Source organism: Nerophis lumbriciformis, linkage group LG08, assembly GCF_033978685.3.
Source record: "Nerophis lumbriciformis linkage group LG08, RoL_Nlum_v2.1, whole genome shotgun sequence".
NCBI lineage: Eukaryota > Metazoa > Chordata > Actinopteri > Syngnathiformes > Syngnathidae > Nerophis > Nerophis lumbriciformis.
Window position 1 is genome coordinate 19,893,454 of NC_084555.2, and position 19,938 is coordinate 19,913,391.

General features: G+C 37.2%; 1 protein-coding gene across 4 annotated transcripts in view; it reads left to right on the forward strand.

Moving 5' to 3' along the window:
- Positions 1 to 18,902, forward strand: part of rock2a (rho-associated, coiled-coil containing protein kinase 2a) — a 75,196-nt gene extending 56,294 nt beyond the window's left edge. For 2 of the 4 annotated variants that reach the window (XM_061968440.1, XM_061968443.1), the window contains 23 exons: positions 386 to 474; positions 559 to 607; positions 834 to 969; positions 1,732 to 1,823; positions 2,464 to 2,710; positions 3,006 to 3,112; positions 3,265 to 3,424; positions 3,550 to 3,710; positions 3,968 to 4,152; positions 4,238 to 4,307; positions 5,594 to 5,697; positions 6,204 to 6,390; positions 6,486 to 6,579; positions 6,658 to 6,752; positions 8,024 to 8,215; positions 8,383 to 8,551; positions 10,206 to 10,276; positions 10,343 to 10,431; positions 10,569 to 10,647; positions 10,804 to 11,071; positions 13,908 to 14,121; positions 17,826 to 17,879; positions 18,086 to 18,902. In XM_061968440.1, coding sequence (XP_061824424.1) covers positions 386 to 474; positions 559 to 607; positions 834 to 969; positions 1,732 to 1,823; positions 2,464 to 2,710; positions 3,006 to 3,112; positions 3,265 to 3,424; positions 3,550 to 3,710; positions 3,968 to 4,152; positions 4,238 to 4,307; positions 5,594 to 5,697; positions 6,204 to 6,390; positions 6,486 to 6,579; positions 6,658 to 6,752; positions 8,024 to 8,215; positions 8,383 to 8,551; positions 10,206 to 10,276; positions 10,343 to 10,431; positions 10,569 to 10,647; positions 10,804 to 11,071; positions 13,908 to 14,121; positions 17,826 to 17,879; positions 18,086 to 18,089 — 2,916 coding nt within the window. In that variant the 3' untranslated portion in view covers positions 18,090 to 18,902. The remainder of the gene's footprint in view (positions 1 to 385; positions 475 to 558; positions 608 to 833; positions 970 to 1,731; positions 1,824 to 2,463; positions 2,711 to 3,005; positions 3,113 to 3,264; positions 3,425 to 3,549; positions 3,711 to 3,967; positions 4,153 to 4,237; positions 4,308 to 5,593; positions 5,698 to 6,203; positions 6,391 to 6,485; positions 6,580 to 6,657; positions 6,753 to 8,023; positions 8,216 to 8,382; positions 8,552 to 10,205; positions 10,277 to 10,342; positions 10,432 to 10,568; positions 10,648 to 10,803; positions 11,072 to 13,907; positions 14,122 to 17,825; positions 17,880 to 18,085) is intronic. The other 2 variants (XM_061968441.1, XM_061968442.1) reach the window with 2 other exon arrangements.
- The last annotated feature ends 1,036 nt before the right edge of the window (positions 18,903 to 19,938 follow it).

The window sequence follows — 19,938 nt, forward strand, 5'->3', positions numbered from 1 at the left end:
AACAACTGTACTAAAACCTCTCCTTCATAGGCAGTAAAGGTTGCAGGACTTAAAAAATAGGCCAGAAGTGAAGCCTAGGGGCCATTTGTAACCCTCAGCTATATTTTCAACATTCTCGAAATACTATTACTAAAAAAAAACCCACATAAAAATATCAAAATGGCTTCCGCACCCTTTGATTTTCAGTCTGCGCCCCTCAGTGGAAAAAGTTTGGACATTTCTACAATATACACATTTTTACGCCTTGCTTTAGTCATTCTACATTGTGTAAATTAGGGATTACTGTACTGTGTATCAATTACTTTTAATGTACATAGTGTCACAATTGTCATTTAGTTATGTGTATTAGGATGATGTGGAATTAGTTCTGCTTTCCTCTTTGCAGTCTGCAGCACTGCAGAAAAAGCTTCACCATTTTGAAGTGCAGCTGAATAATGAGAAGCAAGCCAAAGATGATCTAGAGCACAAATTCAGGTGCAATACACAACACACAGTATAAATGATTAGATGTAAGGTTTTCACCTTAGTCTTTCAAATTCTTTAACTTTATCTCTGCAGAGCTGCCACCAGTCGCCTGGACAAAATCTCCAAGGAACTTGAAGAAGAGGTAGACCAATACTTGTTTCAAAAAACCTTTTGAATAGACAGATTTTACTTGAATATTTTTGCCCAATAGTTTGCTGTGACTACAACCCTTCAATTACATTTCATTGATTGTTAATATTTTTATTTCAGTTGAATTACATTAATTTTAAATAATATAAAAAATAACAGAACTGTGAAACCAACCCTTGTATGATGTTTAGTTGAAAATATTAAATTACTGATTTTAGGTGTCCAGCAGGAAGAATTTGGAGTCCAGCTTGAGGCAATTGGAAAGGGAAAAGGCTCTTCTGCAGCACAAGAGTTTGGAAGGCCATCGCAAAGCTGAGAGCGAGGCTGACCGCAAACGGTGTTTGGAAAATGAAGGTGATGGGAGAGCGTTGTCTGTATCAAGCTGTTGCGATAAAACAATATGACTTCATCCTTTTCAACTTTTAAAGTCCATTGTAAGCCAAACACTGTTTACATTAGTTGTATACAACATCATTTAATGATAAGTTTATCCTGGTACATAATAAAACCTGAAGAAACGGTTGGTAAAAGCAAGCTCTGCTTCCATGTTTTCTTCTTCACTAGAATGAACTTATAAAATTACAAAGTTATTGTCGGATTTTGCAATGTATAATTTTTTTTCATTGGCACGGTGGTAGAGGGGTTAGTGCATCTGCCTCACAATACGAAGGTCCTGAGTAGTCTTGGGTTCAATCCCGGGCTCGGGATCTTTCTGTGTGGAGTTTGCATGTCCTCCCCGTGACTGCGTGGGTTCCCTCCGGGTACTCCGGCTTCCTCCCACCTCCAAAGACATGCACCTGGGGATAAGTTGATTGGCAACACTAAATTGGCCCTAGTGTGTGGATGTGAGTGTGAATGTTGTCTGTCTATCTGTGTTGGCCCTGCGATGAGGTGGCGACTTGTCCAGGGTGTACCCCGCCTTCCGCCCGATTGTAGCTGAGATAGGCTCCAGCGCCCCCCGCGACCCCAAAGGGAATAAGCGGTAGAAAATGGATGGATGGATGGCAGAATAATGGTTAAAATTGCCAAGAATTATTTTATGATAATAATGGATGACAGGAAGTTTATTCACATAAAACATTCTAGCCTTGGCTCATGTTCTATCTCATCGTGCAGTCAACAACCTCCGTGACCAGCTGGATGACCTCAAACGAAGAAATCAGAATTCACACATTTCCAATGAGAAGAATATTCATCTGCAGAAACAGGTCAGTGCTTGCGTATGTGGAAATAATACAAAGAGCCCTGGAATTTTTGATAAGGAAAGGCAATTCTATTTATAGAGCACAATTCGTACACAAGGCAATTGAAATTAATTTACCGAAAATTACAAGGCAAAAATAGATTTAAAATAATTATGAAAACAGTCTTAATTAAAATTAAAATCATAAAATAAAATAATCAAAAACAATCATGATTAAAATCATAAAATAAAATCATTATAAAAACAATCATGATTCAAATTCAAATGAAAAACTAGGTAAATTGTCAAATTGCAATTGTCATATGCACAATTTAAAAAAAAAAGTGTTTTCAGCCTGGATTTGACCATTACCAACGTTGACTAAAAAGTTATTTGTCAAGAAATAGAATCATATAATTAACTGATCTTACATTCGGCAATAAATTTTTTCATGTATATATTTTTTAAATGAATAGAACATGCATTTGTACTTTGTACTGTACAATTTTGACTTAATTTGCAAGCATTGAGTCAAAGTTACTGCACAGAATATGATGGGAGTTGTAGTCAAGTTAAAACTTCCTGTCCAAGCATAAAACCTAAAGAAAATAATCTTGTGCACATTGGAAGGCTTTGCTAAAATTCACAGTTATTGTCTTTGTCAGCTGGAAGAAGCCAACACATTGCTGCGGGCTGAATCCGAGTCTGCGACGAGGCTGCGTAAAACTCAGACAGAGAACAGCAAACAGCTGCAGCAGCTGGAGGTCAACGCGCGCGAGATGCAGGACAAATGCTGTCTGCTGGAACGCAGCAAGTTAAGCCTGGAGAAGGAATGCATCAGCCTACAGGCCGCCTTGGAGACAGAGCATAGGGAGCACAGCCAGGGCTCAGAGACCATCAGTGACTTGATGGGTGAGTAAGATTAATGCCTTACTTAGCACAGGACTTGGACTTACAGTTTGTGTTAGCAATATCAGCTGATGCAGATAAGACTCCACAACTCCTTTGAACTGCATTATTTTGCTCAATACTAAATGGGTTCAGAACATTCAGAGAAAGATTTACCTCAACCCAATACATTTTTGTATAAAAAAACATCAATGTTATGCAATGTTAATTTTGTCAGCGTTTCATCAAATGCCCATCCCTTATCCCTTGTTCAAGGAAAATGGGGAAAATTGTTTTTTTTGTGGTGTACATCATACAGGGCGTATTTCTGGCCTTGAGGAGGAGGTACAACAGCAAAGACGAGCTCTTTCCAAAGTAGAGACAGAGAAGAGACATCTTCAGGAGAAGCTCACTGACCTGGAGAAAGTAAATCTCATCAAACCACAAACAAAATACAAACACCCACAAACCATATTCTTACATGTACAGGGATTGGATCTTACCTTGTGTTATCAGATGGAGAGGTGGCGGTGATTGACCCGTATTGTGTGTTAAAACATGTTTGCGCTGGTCTACAGGAGAAGAGCAACAAGGAGATCGATTTAACTTACAAGCTCAAGGTGCTGCAGCAGGAGCTGGATCAGCAGGAGAGTTCTCACAAAGCCACCAGGGCACTGCTGGCTGACAAGAGCAAGTTAAAAGTAACCATTGAAGGTGCCAAATCAGAGTCCATGAAGGGTGCGTTCGTTTACTTCCCGTCCCTCTGCTGCCACTATCAGAAATAGTTTGACACACATTTAAACATTCTGAAATGTTCCTAAGTATGTGTCTTAATGAGTTAAACTCGTTGTGTACCCACTTAGACATGGAACAGAAGCTGGCAGAGGAACGAACAGCCAAACTGCGACTGGAGAACAGAATACTGGAACTGGAGAAGCACAGCAGCATGATGGACTGTGACTATAAACAAGCTCTTCAAAAGCTGGATGAATTGCGCAGACACAAAGACCACCTCACAGAGGAGGTGAGTCACTTAGCAAATGCATCAATAAAGAAAAATACTTTTACAAAACTTAATATTACTCCACTTTATCAAAATGTCTTCCTTTGCGAAGACAATAATGATTAATTTTGATTGACCATTCATTTATTGTATCTCATTTTGCTTTTAATAAACGTGTTTAGCTCCTCCGGGTAATGAATTACAAATAAAAGCACAAAAGAAGAAGAATACAAACTTTTTTCATTTACCAGCTTTTTCTATTTGTACCATGCCTGCAGGTGAAGAATCTGACGCTGAAGATTGAGCAGGAGACACAGAAACGTAACCTGACTCAGAATGACTTGAAGGCCCAGAACCAACAACTCAACTCTCTGCGATCATCCGAAAAGCAGCTTAAGCAAGAAACTAATCACCTACTGGACATTAAATGCAGCTTAGAAAAACAGAACCAGGAGCTGCGCAAGTCAGTTCATTTGTAACCTGTATCATTCACATTTGGACATGGTGATGATCAGGCGTAATAGAGATTAACTTGCTTTTGTCCACAGAGAAAGACAAGACACAGACGGGCAAATGAAGGAATTACAAGACCAATTAGAAGCTGAACAGTATTTTTCTGTGAGTGTATACACCTTAATAGGTTCAATGTAAATTATGGGCCCTATTCTCCCATGTGCTTAAGTGAAAAAATCTGCCCAATTGCGAGTATTCTGGCCGTGCAGCATTCTCCCCTCAACTTTGTTTGCCTTCATGTAAGATGTGCACTATTGGTGGAACAACCCTAACATGCGGGCGTTCCCTGTCAAATCTGCGACTTAAGTACATTTTCTAGCCGTGACTCTGAGGCTGCAGTAAGTCCAGTGCCCCAGGAAGGTGAAACATTATATTGCACTTCAAGTTTGATTGCAGTGTATACCACACATAATAAAATAACAGAGACTTACAGAAAACTATCAAAACTATTCTGATAGTTATAATTGAAAACCTGGAAGCATCCATTTGAGATAAGGATAAAGGTACCATGATGTCCCTCTGCATTAACTATTAACAGTGCAAGGCGGCCGCACGTATGTCAGCTGTGTTTGGACGTCCTGGTACTAATGGATGTTCAACAATACAACAATTTAATCTGGACCACGATCATTGAACTATGTGACTATTTATTTGAAAATACATATGTAATGTAGTGTCTATCTGTTGATTCTATTTTTTGACAGTAAATGTCAAACTGTCAGCTGTCACTCTCCGTTTTGCGTACCCACAGCTGTCAATGCAAGCCACTCTGACGCGTCACTGCTTCACAAATATTTGTACTAAACATAACTCATCACAAATAACATCAATATGATTATAATAACAAGTAAACAAAGTTTCATTCACTGATTATTATTCATGTCCAGGCTGGAAAAAGACGCTCTTGCCTTTGCATGCACAAACGACATCACTATGGGGACATGTGTAAACACTGCCTGAATTGACACATCCTTTCAAAATCTAAAGAGTTATCTTTTTCCTGGATTTCACTGACATTCACAAGTGTTAGTAAAACTCCATGATTTTCACAGAACCGAGAAAAAAAAGGCACCAAGGCAAAGTCCACCTCAATAGTAATGAGCTCGCCTTTATTCCAGACTTACACACTTTTCCCAACTTACGCAGGGTGTGCGGAAACTTCAAGCGTGTAAAAAACATTCAAGCAAAAACGGTAGTATAGGGCCCTAAGTACATCATATTTTTTTACTTTGCAACTTGCTTTGTACGTTGGATGTATGCAAACTAAACAGCCCTTTTATTTTACTACAAAATAATATCTTCTACCTACCACTTTCATATTAAACTTAATGTGATTTATCGTAGTTTGTGTAGCAGTCATATTTACTTGACAAGGGTTTTGTGTTTTCCAGACGCTGTACAAGACCCAGGTTCGTGAACTAAAAGAGGAATGTGAGGAGAGGAACAAACTCTTCAAAGAAGTGCAACAGTCTGCACAGGAACTACAAGAGGAAAGGTGTTTTAACTGTTTTTTGTTTTAAGTTTTTTGTTATCCATCCGACAAACCCACACACACATATATACATTTATATATATATATATGGGACAATTTTACATTATTGGCAATGGTAAAAAAAAGTATTATGTACATGCTACATACAGTTGGCTAGTTGTATAAGGAGACTTTCCCCCCTCAACAACCAGACTGTTGTTTCTGCTGACATTATGTTGCTAACAGCAGCCTCTAGTGGCAAATTTGTCAACATAGTCTATAATTTTTCAGTAGTTATGTTCATGAACCGTACAGATAAATATAACATGGCTAGTTGGATGTTTTTATTTTCACATTATATTTTCCTATAATGTGAATGTAAAAAAATAATAATTCCCATTGTGTATCTTACTCATCCTTTGAAGGTAAGGGATTTGGTTCTTGATTCTCGAATGACGGGCTGTATGAGGTACTTATATAATGGAATACATTTTTTGAATGCTGAGTCTTCCACTTTGCTAATTTTTCAGAGATTCTCTGGCGGCCCAGCTGGAAATCACGCTGACTAAAGCTGACTCAGAGCAGCTGGCACGCTCTATTGCTGAGGAACAGTACTCAGACCTCGAGAAGGAAAAAATCATGAAGGAACTGGAGCTGAAGGAGATGATGGCCCGTCATCGTCAGGAATTGTCAGAGAAGGACATCACTATCAATTTGGTAAGTTGCTTCCCAATTTGCCTCATGACAGTCACTTAAAAGTATAATAGGCAGATATAAGGCACCTTATATCACTGACAATGATGATTTAACAGTTGGAAGAAGCCAATAGGACTCTCACCAGCGATGTCGCCAACCTAGCCAATGAGAAGGAAGAGCTGAACAATAAAATGAAGGAGATCCTAGATGGTAATGTAACACTTAAAATTGTTACATACAGTGACATCATATTCACATTTTTTTACAATTTCGCTTTTTTTTGTTCAGAAACAGAGAAGTCAAATAATTGGGAGCAGCAGATCAACCAGATGAAGAACACTTTTGAGAAGCAGCTGCAGTCTGAGCGGACGCTAAAAACTCAGGTTCTTTTTGTTGCTGTGTGCAATATTGGCCACACAAAGTTGCATTTGTTTTCAACATTTCGAAATACTTTTCCATAGCCCAGTGGTTCTAAATTAATTTTTCAATGGGGCATTGGCCTCAAACTTGCAGCCCGTGGGCCATTTGTGGCTCGCAGGCCCATATTTTGTGTCCCTGGCCTCTACTACACTTTGTAGCTTGGTGTAATTGGGACCCGTGCGGCTAAAAGTAAAATATATAATAATAATAATAATAATGCATTAGTTTTAAAGACATGCACCTGGGGATAGGTTGATTGGCAACACTAAATTGGCCCTAGGGTGTGAATGTGAGTGTGAATGTTGTCTGTCTATCTGTGTTGGCCCTGCGATGAGGTGGCGACTTGTCCAGGGTGTACACCGTCTTCGGCACGAATGCAGCTGAGATAGGCTCCAGCAACCCCCGCGACCCCGAAAAGGACAAGCGGTAGAAAATGGATGGATGGATGGATGGATAGTTTTATATAGCGCTTTTCTAGACACTCAAAGCACTTTACCGAGAACTAAGAACCCATCCGTCGTTCACTCCACTTTCACACAAACAATATTATATTATATAATTATGTCAATATTGAATCCCATTACAAAGAACACTAACTACAATACTGATGCAAACAGAAAAATGACGGCATAAAAAAAACATTTTGGGCAACACAAAGAGCAACTCCATTCTTAAAGAAGTTAACAGTGTAAAAATATACCATTTTCAAAATTAAGAATAAAATAAATAAATAAATAACATTTATAATGGCTTATAGCTCAGGGTCACTATGACTAACTTTATAAAACTAACTATAGCTGCGGGTAGAAGTAGTTAAAACATTTAGTCAAGCAGTAAAAATGTGATTCTGAAGTGAATACCAACAGTGGCCCCCAGTTAAATTGAGTTTGAGACCTCTGCCATAGGGGAAATACATTTTTCACGCCCCTCTGAGCTAAAAATACTGTTGATATTGATGATATTTATGTATTTATCTGTACAAACCACTGTATGAGTTACAGGCACAAGCATTCTACATACTGCAACAACTTGACATAATTTTTATGAACTCACTTTGTAACATTTTAAACCAGGCAACCGGTTGATTGGTTTTAACGCTGATGCCACTTAGCTGGAGGCTTGTGTATCGTTCAAGTATTAATACAAACACTGAAAGTCCCCTGTTGCTCCCAAACTATTTACTACTTTGAAAAGTACTGCCTCCCTTATAAAAGCCATACATGTCCATTTACAGGCCGTCAACAAGCTGGCAGAAATTATGAACAGGAAGGAGGTCCGTGGTGGAAGTAGTCGCCGTGGCAATGACACAGACATGCGCCGAAAGGAGAAAGAGAACAGAAAGCTCCAGCTGGAGCTGAGGTCAGAGAAGGAAAAGCTCAACAGCACCATCATCAAATATCAACGGGAGATCAACGAAATGCAGGCGGTTAGTAGAACTGTTGCACATCTTAACCCCTCAAGAATGTATAAATTGAGGTGCTTTATAAAAGGTCGGTTAAAATATATGGTGAATTATTGGAGAAATAGAAGTCAACCTAGGACTGTAAAAAATTAATGTAATTAACGTGTATGCCTATTTCCTGTCTGTTGTAGCAATGGGCAGATGAGAGTCAGATGCGAATTGAACTGCAGATGGCTCTAGACAGTAAAGACAGCGACATTGAACAGTTGCGCAATCTGCTGCAGTCACTCAGCGTTCAGTCAATGGACTCTGCCAGCATCAGTAGTGGACCAGAGTTTGATGCTGACGATGCGTTTACAGGTAAACACTCACTCATTGGATCAAGATTGTCACCAAGATTGTGGTTGCTTCAAATATTAAGTTACCGAACACATGAATAATTGAAGAGAATAACATCCACCCATCCATTTTCTACCGCTTGTCCCTTTTGAATACTAAACAAATTACTGCAGTAGAGTTATTTACATAAACATAATCATACACAAAAGCATTGACCATTAGATTGGGAGATAAGCATTTTAAGCCTGGCACACACAAAGATTTTCTAAATTTTAGGAGATTTTTTAATCTGTAACAGACCCCACACGTAAAGACAAAAATGTCTTTACGTGTGTTTGTGCAGTTTTTATCTTTATGTGTGTGGTGTCCTACTATAATATTAAAACAGCACAGCGCACACATGACCTTTCTGTTCCACCAGGGAGTCAGACTCTAATCCTCCAAGCGCAAAATCTTGCATGAACAAACGTGACCTAAAGGGGCGTATCGATCTAAATATAGGTAGTATTGATACCAAGGTGGGTATTGGTTTTGGATAGATACTAGCGTGGTGGGATCGATACTTTGGTTGTAGTTTCTCTTATACGTCCAATAAATTATTTTCAAAAAAAATTAAGTTTATGCGATTGCACATTTTTTCTTGTCTGTCAAACCAAACAGCATTATTTTGCACAAATGTCTGCATGTCATGTTAGTTATTGTAGTGGTATTGTTTACATTTTGAAGTTCATATTTTTGTTACATTGTTACTTTTTATTTTGCAATGGTGACATTTTTCTCCAAAAAGTATGTCGTATAGCTGAAAAGGGCTCATTTATATACTACTACATTGTTTTGAACTCTTGTATCTACGTATGGAAAATATTTTCAATTGCAGTTTTTAAATTTTTCTGTGTTTTCATAATCATATTCACCTAACTAGAGGCAAATTCACAAAAGTATTCAATGATTATGACGTAACAGTTTCAAGTCAAAAAGTGTCGGTATCGGTAACAGTTTTGGCGATAATAGCCCTGTATTTTACTTATCTAATCAATATCAAAATGCTTGGTATCACCCACCGCTGGTGATCTAACAAAATCAAAAAGCAACCAACCACTGTAGCAACTGAGCAGAACAAAAGCAATATAGAAGAGGACATAGGAGAAGAGGGAATGGTAATGATGATTTTAGGACTATTTTTGAAAGAAAAATCACTAACTTGGAAAAAAAAGACTGGAAAAAGTAATGGAGACGGCGTGAACATGGACTACAATTACTGTGCGAGCTAAATGGGGGAATATTCTCAATAGAGTTGCTGCAGTGCTTTTTTTTTTAGCTTCCTGATTTGCTACTTTCTATACTTCTTCACAATTCACGCAGCGATGACTTGGGAGGCCTCAGCATTCCCCACAGACATGAAGAATTTTGGTCGTAAATATTGAACATATTTACAATTTCCGGCCCTGACATGATGTTTTGGGGACGATTATCAGGACAAATTCACTCTTAACACACCTCAGACCACAAGACAATCGTATAAGACATACAATAATCGAGCGTTTGCTGTCTTTGGTCAAAAGGGGGAAAATCGGGACAAATAACTATTGTCTTTATGTGTTTAAGACTTTAGTTAAAGATGGGTTATCATTATTCTGGCACATCGTGATACTTTCTTCCTCCCTACCCTATTCAGAAACAAGGCTTGAAGGATGGTTATCCCTCCCTGTACGAAACAACACCAAGAAGTTTGGATGGGAAAGAAAGGTAACTGAATTTGAAAGAGAAAACGTGATGAATTTTTGACCTGACTGTGCTGTGTTCTTGCTGCAGTATGTCGTAGTGAGCAGCAAGAAGATTCTCTTCTACAAGAGTGAACAAGATAAAGAGCAGTCCATTCCTTACATGGTCCTTGATATAGAGTGAGTATGCACCTGCAGAGAGAACAGTAAGGCTGTTGTCACTTACCCGAGTTATTCGGTTCCTGTCAGCTAAATGTGTATCACTCTGTAGTTAAATTGTGCAGCTGAGGAAAACCGCATGACATTTTTCTTTGCAGCAAACTCTTCCACGTGAGGCCTGTCACGCAAACAGATGTTTACCGCGCTGATGCCAAAGAAATTCCAAGAATATTCCAGGTCTGTCCTGAGCACCTCACTATTTTTCTTATTGAATTTGTAAATTGCTGCTTGAGACCTTCAATTGTATTCTACATAGTACAAAAAGTGTATGGCATTGGTATTGAAATGAACCAAATACAGCAGTTATGACTGTAATCTTCCCTTTCTGTCCAGATTCTTTATGCCAACGAAGGCGAGAGCAAAAAGGAGCCCGAATTTCCTGTGGAGCCTCTACCCATTGGGGAGAAATCCAGCTACATCTGCCACAAAGGCCACGAGTTCATCCCCACGCTCTACCACTTCCCTACCAACTGTGAAGCGTGCACCAAACCGTTGTGGAACATGTTCAAGCCGCCACCGGCTCTTGAGTGTCGGCGCTGTCACATCAAGTGCCACAAGGATCATATGGACAAAAAAGAAGAGATCATAGCTCCATGCAAAGGTGAACCATTTAACCAATTAAAAGACAATGTTTCTAATAATTTAAAAAAAAATTAGAGATGTCCCGATCATGGGATCAGATCAGGGGCCGATATTTGCCGTTTTTAACTGTTCGACTGCTCAGCTGCTGAGTCCAGCCTCTCTTTACTGCACCCTTGTCCCAGTGTTTACAAGATTATACTCGCGTGAAATATTCCTTCAAAAGGGATGTATGCTCAGGGAAACATAATTACATTTCCATATTCCTTGTTACACACATCCAAGAGTTGCATGAATTCCAGGAGGCTGTGTTTTTTGCCAGCACACTGGTTCGAACTGCACTGAACGTGCCGTCTAGCCACAATGTGAAGCCGATTTTAAAGGGGAACTGCACTTATTTTAAAATGTTGTTTATTATTCACAATCTTTATTTTCTTTTTTTTTTTAACATTCTAACAAGTAAATGCGAACAAAAGTGCGCTTACAATGGAGGCTTTGGGAGTCGCTCCATTTTGCCTATAAAGCGCTTAAAAAAACTATCCAAACTTGCAAGTTTTGTATAAACATTACAAGTTTATATATAATGTAGTAACAGAAACATTCATAATAACATGTAATATTTACGTATTTTGCTCATGGTAGCGCAATAATTTCATGAACGCATCACATCGGTTGCTTTTTCATTCAACAACATCACTGATTATTACTCACTGCAGACTTAATGAGAGCCAACAAACACAATACAACATCACTGACTGTACAATGTCTGCTCTCACTGGGATGCGAACTGTTCGGATGTTGATATAGTCCCATTTAGATGATCAATGACTCAAAATCCTTGCGAAGAAAAAGGGCTGTGGACCGAATCGTCTTTTCTGGTCTTTTTTTTGCCATTTCCGGGTCGAAGTTGGCTGTCAAAGTTTACCAACTTCTCAGTTTACGTTCACATCCTTTTAATATCAGGCAAGAGACATAATCTACATTAAATGTTCACGAGCTCCGAGGCGAGAAAGCAGCTCACCAGCTGATGATGTCAATACAGCAGCATAAGAAAGTATCATCGCTCTGATCAATGCGCTGCTAAATTTAGGTCCTAGGGTTGTCCCGATACCAATATTTTGGTACCGGTACCAAAATGTATTTTAATACTTAAATAAGGGGAACCACAAAAAAAATCTCATATTGGCATATTGTGTTTCCAATTGTACTCATAGAACAATTACAGAAGGTTAAAATTAAGTCAAACACTTTGGGCTTTTCTTATTGCACTCAAAAAACAATTTACAAGTGTATGTATTACATATAGCCTGCCAAAATCTAGGATTAGGTTAGAATAGAATAGAAAGCTTTATTGACATTATATTAAATTATTCATGATTCATTGTTGCCACTCTTGATCTGTGCTTTAAGACATACATTAATTAGTAAATACTGAAAACAATACAGTGGCTGAAACTATACAGATAAGACATGTAGCAGGTAAAACACACAAAAATGTTAAAGATAAAACATAAATTGTAGGAATTTGTTTCAAAATTCAGTCATTTCACTTGTATTAATTTACGCTACGTGGGCGGTGTGGTCTGTGCTAATAATTGGCAACAAGCCAAACAGTTGTGTGTGCATCTACTTTTTAAATCGGCACAGCAGGGGAGCTAGTTAACTACATTACCTCTCCATCAGACTGCTTGTTATTTAAATGTTTAGCTCAGTTTAAGGCAAAGATTTTAATACTTTAATCATACCACCTTTTGCAAGGCATGTTTTAGAGCAGCGGCGCTTACGTGTTTAAACCTTATCGATAATTTTAAAGCACAAATACCTCCATATTGAGCTTCATGCACCCTTTATATTAACCAGTAGAATTGCCGTTTTACACCATATTTCCTCTCAAACCTCTTCTTGCATGCGCTCTCGGCTCTGTGTGTGCGTCCTGACACACTCAACATCATGCGCCTCGGCTCTGTTTGTCACCACAGCATGCAGATTAAAAGAGACGTACGGTATTTTTCAAAGGCAATTTTTAATTTATTAGTACTATAGTACTTTATTAGTACAACCCTAGTAGGTCCTTAACGTTAGCGCTTTAAATAACAATATCGCTAATACTTGGTAAATGTTCAGGTTGCGAAATGTAAATTGAGAATTTTTGACGCTTTTCCGATGGTTATTTATTTTTATGTTATTTATTTTTAGGGTTTTATGGTCGGAATAAACACAATAGACGCATTGACGTCATGGCTCCTATTTGCTCCATTGTAAGCGGACTTTTATTTACGAGTTAGAATGCATTAAAAAAAAGACGTGTTTCTGTCTCTCATAAGGATTGTTAATTATAGGTAAAATCCCCCCCAAAAAGGGTTAGGATATTAATCCTCACCACTATGGCGGAAAATAAACTGCATTTCTTCCAAGTTTCATTATCACTGGAGGACCAGAGGGGAACAAATTGTCGTATTTGTTGTTTACAAAATCAGGGAGTAAATATCTGGATACAGGAAAGCTTTGAGGGCAAAATCAAAATTATTTAAATGGGGGCCAATAGTAGTTTTAGCTTTTGTTTAGTTATTGCACTCGCCACTTTATTTTGTTATAAACATTACATTGCATTCAATACCACAATTTTAAAACATCTTTTGATTTATAGCAATATTAGAAAATTCTTGAATTAAGGTTAGCTTTTTGAAAATGTGTTATTGTGTTTACTTTAGTTACTTGCTATGAAACATTTTCAGTTTTATGATTTATCGTCAAAGTATCGGATCAGGACTCGAAATCTAAATCGGAACTGAGGCCAATTTTTTTTTTAAATGATATAATCTGTAATAAAATATAACACTTCTCTTGCATATTTTCAGTAAACTATGATGTGTCCACGGCTAAGAACATGCTGCTGCTGGCCACGTCCCAGGAAATGCAGCAGAAGTGGGTGAGCCGCCTGGTCAAGAAGATCCCCAAAAAGCCACCAACACCTGAGAACTTTGCACGCTCCTCGCCACGCGCTTCCATGAAAGTCCAACCCAGTCAGTCTATCAGGAGGCCAAGTCGACCGCTGCCCACCAGCAAGAGCAGGTAGCACAGTACTGTACCATAAATAAATATTTTGCTTTTGTCCTTTATTATTGTTAATATACAAATAAAAGAGCAGACCTGAAATAAGGCTAGAGAAAAACATTACATTTCCCAGTGTTTGATAGATTGATATTTACACTGTAATATTAAGTGTACACACAGCTTGTACTCCCAGGCCTCCACATCCTAGAATCGATGCCTTGTTAGTTTATAAGGTGCCATAATGAAGCCTTTGTTTGCTTGTCAAACAGACGTGTTTGAATGTGACTCAGTCTTTCAACAACAGATGGAGTGAATTAGGGTTGTTGGATGATGTACAATACAAATGATAAACTTTTGGCTGACAACAGCACTTTTAACACTTTTGGTATATCGTAATAATGCGTGTTAATGACACGTTCTAGCTGTGTTCTGCCAAAATGACAACAACAAGAGAACGGCCGCGTCCAATGTAAAGTCCTTACAAGCAAGCTAGCAGTGAACGTCCCTTCAGTGTGAGTCATCAATCCTCGCCTCCATGGCAGGAAATAAACTGTTTCTTCCAGGTATCATTATCACTGGAGGACAGGCAATAGCTAAACATGCTGTATTACACACCATAGATGGATTCACTAAGTTATGCTAATCGCTAAGCTGCAGCTCTTGAATGTAAACAGGGATGGGCGGATCAATACAAATATCGACTAACGATACCAGGTATAGTATCAGTATATGCTCAAAACAGTGATTATATCAATATTTTTTATTATCACAAAATATTTATTTACTTTGGTTGTTTCTGTTATTGTTTACAAACTCAGGAAATAAGTCACTAGACACAAGAGGACTTAAAAGTAGAGATGTCCGATATTATCAGCCGATAAATGCTTTAAAATGTAATATTGGAAATTATCGGTATCGTTTTTTTTATTATCGGTATCGTTTTTTTTCCCGTTTTTTTATTAAATCAACATGAAAAACACAAGATACACTTACAATTAGTGCACCAACACAAAAAACCTCCCTCCCCTCATTCACACAAAAGGGTTGTTTCTTTCTGTTATTAATATTCTGGTTTCTACATTATATATCAATATATATCAATACAGTCTGCAAGGGATACAGTCCGTAAGCACACATGATTGTGCGTGCTGCTGGTCCACTAATAGTACTAACCTTTAACAGTTCATTTGACTAATTTTCATTAATTACTAGTTTCTATGTAACTGTTTTTATATTGTTTTACTTTCTTTTTTATTCAAGAAAATGTTTTTAATTTATTTATCTTAAAAAGGACCTTATCTTCACCATACCTGGTTGTCCAAATTAATCATAATATTGTGTTAATTCTACGACTGTATATATCGGTATCGGTTTATATCGGTATCGGTTTGTATCGGTATCGGTAATTAAGAGTTGGACAATATCGGAATATCGGATATCGGCAAAAAAGCCATTATCGGACATCCCTACTTAAAAGTAAAAAAAAACTAAGGATTTAATCAGTGCCAATAGTAGTGTTTGCTCATGTTTAGTTACTTTGCACTATTGACTTTAATTTTGCTCAAAAAAAAGAATAAGAATAAAAGGGAATAACAAAATAATTTCAATATTTTAATTGATATTGTTACACTTCCATCCTGTGTTTTTGTCCGATTAGAATTGCAATTGAAATTGGAATTATTCAATATCTTGAAAATGTTAGGAATCAGTATTGGTATGTATGGCCCATAGTTCCCCGTAACTACTTAGTGTTGACTCGATCCCCAAATTTGTACATTCATAGTTAGATATTAGAAAATAATGTATTATTAATAGTTTACAAGTTATGTAAAGATTTATATTTACCATAAAAAAAATCACGTATGAACAATTAACAGACTACATTGAAAGCTACAATTCAGTTCAATTCAATATGTTTACTACTCGTGTTTATAATCCAGATAATGTCCAAATTTATATGAAAAGGTAAAAAAAAAATAGGTTGAAGCAACGCTAAATTATAGCGATGTAACGATTTGTTTTAACGATTCGATTAAAATCATAATTTGTGGTTGCCGATACGATTCAGAGATAATATTTCTACTTAAATTCGAAATGATTCAGTGAGTCTAAATCGTTTTAGTAACCTTTTAGGGGGGGGAAATCAAGCAGTGTGACTGTGGAATAAATACTGACTACTAGACACTGCAGGTGAAATTTCCTATATTCCTGTTATTTCTTTTAAGGGAAATGGACAAGCAGTAGAAAATGGATCTATGGATGGAATTATGTATAAATTAATTATGGATACAAACAAGCAAGTAAACAACAATGAATGGCCAATGTATTCACATCTTATTCGAAAAAATTGCAAACAACACTTTAGGTTGAATTAAGAAGAGGAAACCTCATTTTCAACATTCAAGCAATCGTCAATAAAAGTACAGCAACCAACATTTTAACAGTAGATTTACCTGCTATTTTTGCTTTTGTTTTTCAACATAAAAATAGTACAATATTAATTTAAAAAAATGGCAAACGACATCTCTTCGGTTTGAATGAACAGTAGATTTACCTTACAAAGTAAGTGCAACCAAATCTTTTCAGAATAAATGAGCAGTGGTTTGATCTGCTACTACTCTCATTTTAATAAACAGCTACAGCGGCCGGGAAAAGTCGCAACAACATGAAGCCACAACACAACAACTTTCAGCTATGGCACAAAGGCCACAACACAACAACTATAAGCCAAAACAATGGCCTGAGGTGGAAAGTAGAAAACGGTGTAACGACTGAAGTTGGAAAAGTAAGTCCAGTGAGACCACCGTTTTCAAACTCACAACCCCAACCACTTAGTCCGTCGGTAAAACTCTCTCCGCTGTCACTTCCCTTGTGTCTGTCGCATCCTTAGTGGCTTAAAGTTGTTTTGTGGCTTTATATTGTTGTGTTGTAACATTTGTATTTGTTCTGGCTTTTGCAATTGTGCTGTAGCTGAAAGTAGTTGTGTTGTTGCATTATATTATCTTGTGGCGTTTGCATTTGTTGTGACCTTTCTTGGCCACTGAAGCTATTGGCCATTCTTGTTTTGATGACTGATGGCATCGGCAAGACAGACTTAACGTTTAACGTCCTTATCATTAAACGTGCTAAACTTCATATGAAGTCTACTGATCTTAAATCTAATGTTTTTTTTCTAGTAAAAAATTTGCCGAGCCAGATCGAAGTAGTTGAATGTTAGGAATATCTATCGATTAATCACCTTACTAAATTAACAATTATCTCAATGGGCTTTTGAATGGACGCACCTGTGATGCTGTTGAACCGAACTAAAACTATACTTATACTAAAACTATAATTATACTAAAACAAAGTATAATTTTATCCATGAGGCAATTCAGTCATCAATGTAAAAAAAAAAAGAAGGAAACACCTGCTGAGGATGACGACCACATTGATAAGCAGCTAGTGACAGATCGCCATAATCAAGTAGCTTCAGCTGTGGTCTTTTGCAGTAGAAAAAAAATCTAACTCATGGTTATAAGTCAGATCAGTTAAGAAGTTCATCGTGCTCTGAGAAAATTATTGGTGTGTGTTGTATTATCATTCCACCTTGGAAAAACAGGTTTTAACCAAGACATATTTGCATCTATTGCACTCTTCCTGGAAACGGAAACAAGGAAAAGTGAATGCACATATTTTTATCAAACACATGTTGTACTCACATGGAAATGTTTCACTCATAGGTCAAATGGCTATAAATTGATGCAAGAAGACTACAGCAGTGGACTTTGGTACAAGTTAAGACTTCTCTGACTTTGGGGTGTTGTTTTCCCCCCTTGCTGCTTTAACGGGACATTTTCCTTTTGTGGTGTTGGTCGTGCACTTTAAAGTCAACGTGTGTGTTAGCGTGACGTTCTAAGACAAGCAAGAACATGGTGCTCGAATTACACAACCACAATTTTGTGTCTTTTAAAAGCCTGTTTCTGTTTCTGTCTTCCTCTAGCTAGCCTTGTGCAGAAGGACGGTGGTGCATCCTGAAGAGGTTTCCTCTTAAATAGAAGACTGTATCCTAAGCACACTGAACTTCACTTCCTCACCACTCACTCTCCCGCTTCAAAGCACCACTTCTTTTCCAGATCAACTTCATGCAACTCTAATGGAAAACAAAACAAGCCCTTGAAAAGAACATTAAGATGTCTGACAGGTAGGGGGCGCTCACACAGAACAATGAAGGATCCACATATACCTCAAGCCGCCATTGAAGGACCCAATACCCAAATTCTGTCATCTCATGTTTTCATTATTGGGAACTAAAAGTACAACTATTTAGTCATGTGATGTGAAAAAATGCACACAAAACTCTGTAATTTGTCGGTTTATTCCTTGATCAGTCACCGGTGAACAGAATCCCCACCAGCCCCACCCTGCATCGTCAGTTCTATTGTTTACTGAATTTAAGGAATGCAAACTTAATGCTTTCCTTATCTAAGCTCAGCTCCTGTTGTTGTTTGAATGTAAAAAATCTGGGACGTACCAGAAGAGACACAAGCATTGTATTCCTTCGATCCAAATATACTTGACTGAAGCCCTCTCGTTATCACAAATGACTGAAATACCTTGCATGTAAACTTTATTTTTTTTTAGTCACGCACTTAAAACATTGTTGACGCATGAAGACGTGTAGTTTTGTGTCATTCTCGACTATGAAAAGAAGGGAAATGTACCAATGAGCAGATCATAATCCAAACAACGTACAGAGTGGCACTATTCCATCTTTTTTTTGGTTGTGATATTTTTGTATTAAAAGTAACCAGACGCTAGAGTTTGGGCACATTGTTTGTGTTATGTGGCTTTTATAGCAGGTAAAGAGACATGGTGTGTGCTCTCCTTTAACAAAGAAGCATGTTTTATACATAGAAATATACACAGTATATATATGTGTATATATACTGTATGTACCCACAGTATATGTATGTGTATATTTATATATACACACAGTATATGTATGTGTGTGTGTGTGTATATGTATATATATATATATATATATATATATATATATATATATATATATATATATATATATATATGTATATATATATATATATGTATATATACACACACATATATATATATTTACATATATATATATATTTTACATATATATATATATATATATTACATGCCATTCAATCAATGTACATGTTTATACAGCCGTGTCCATTTCTATTTAAGGGCTTTACATCAGAATGCATGTTGGCGACCAAACAGATCTTTATAATACCCACTTCAACAATAAAGATGTGGAAGTGCCTTTTGGATTTTCATTAATCATTTGTTTATGTGGTATTATGTTTAACCACTGACCACAACATTGGGGTTTAGCTCTATTCAGTGAGGGACAATGCAATATGATAATTTAGTATTTTAACTGTAACTGTTTGAGGTCGTCTATTTTATTTGTATATTAACAATAATAAAAGACAAAGGTAAAATATTTCTTCACGGTCCATCTGAGAATCCTGCCTCTTAAGAAAATGAATATGTCATGGACCCCTTACCAATTAGGAATGGGCGACGTGGCCTAAATTCTACAGTATATTGTGATATATTGCAGCCTTCAGTGTATGTGTATATATGTATACATATGTGTGTATGTATATATATATATATATACATACATACATGTGTATATATTTGTGTGTGTTTATAGATATATATAATAAGATATACACTGCTCAAAAACATTAAAGGAATCCTTTGAAAACACATCAGATTTCAATGGTGAAAGAAAAAAAAATGTCGGATATCTATGCTGATATGGACAGTTTAATGTCTCAGGAACAAAAAGATGCCACA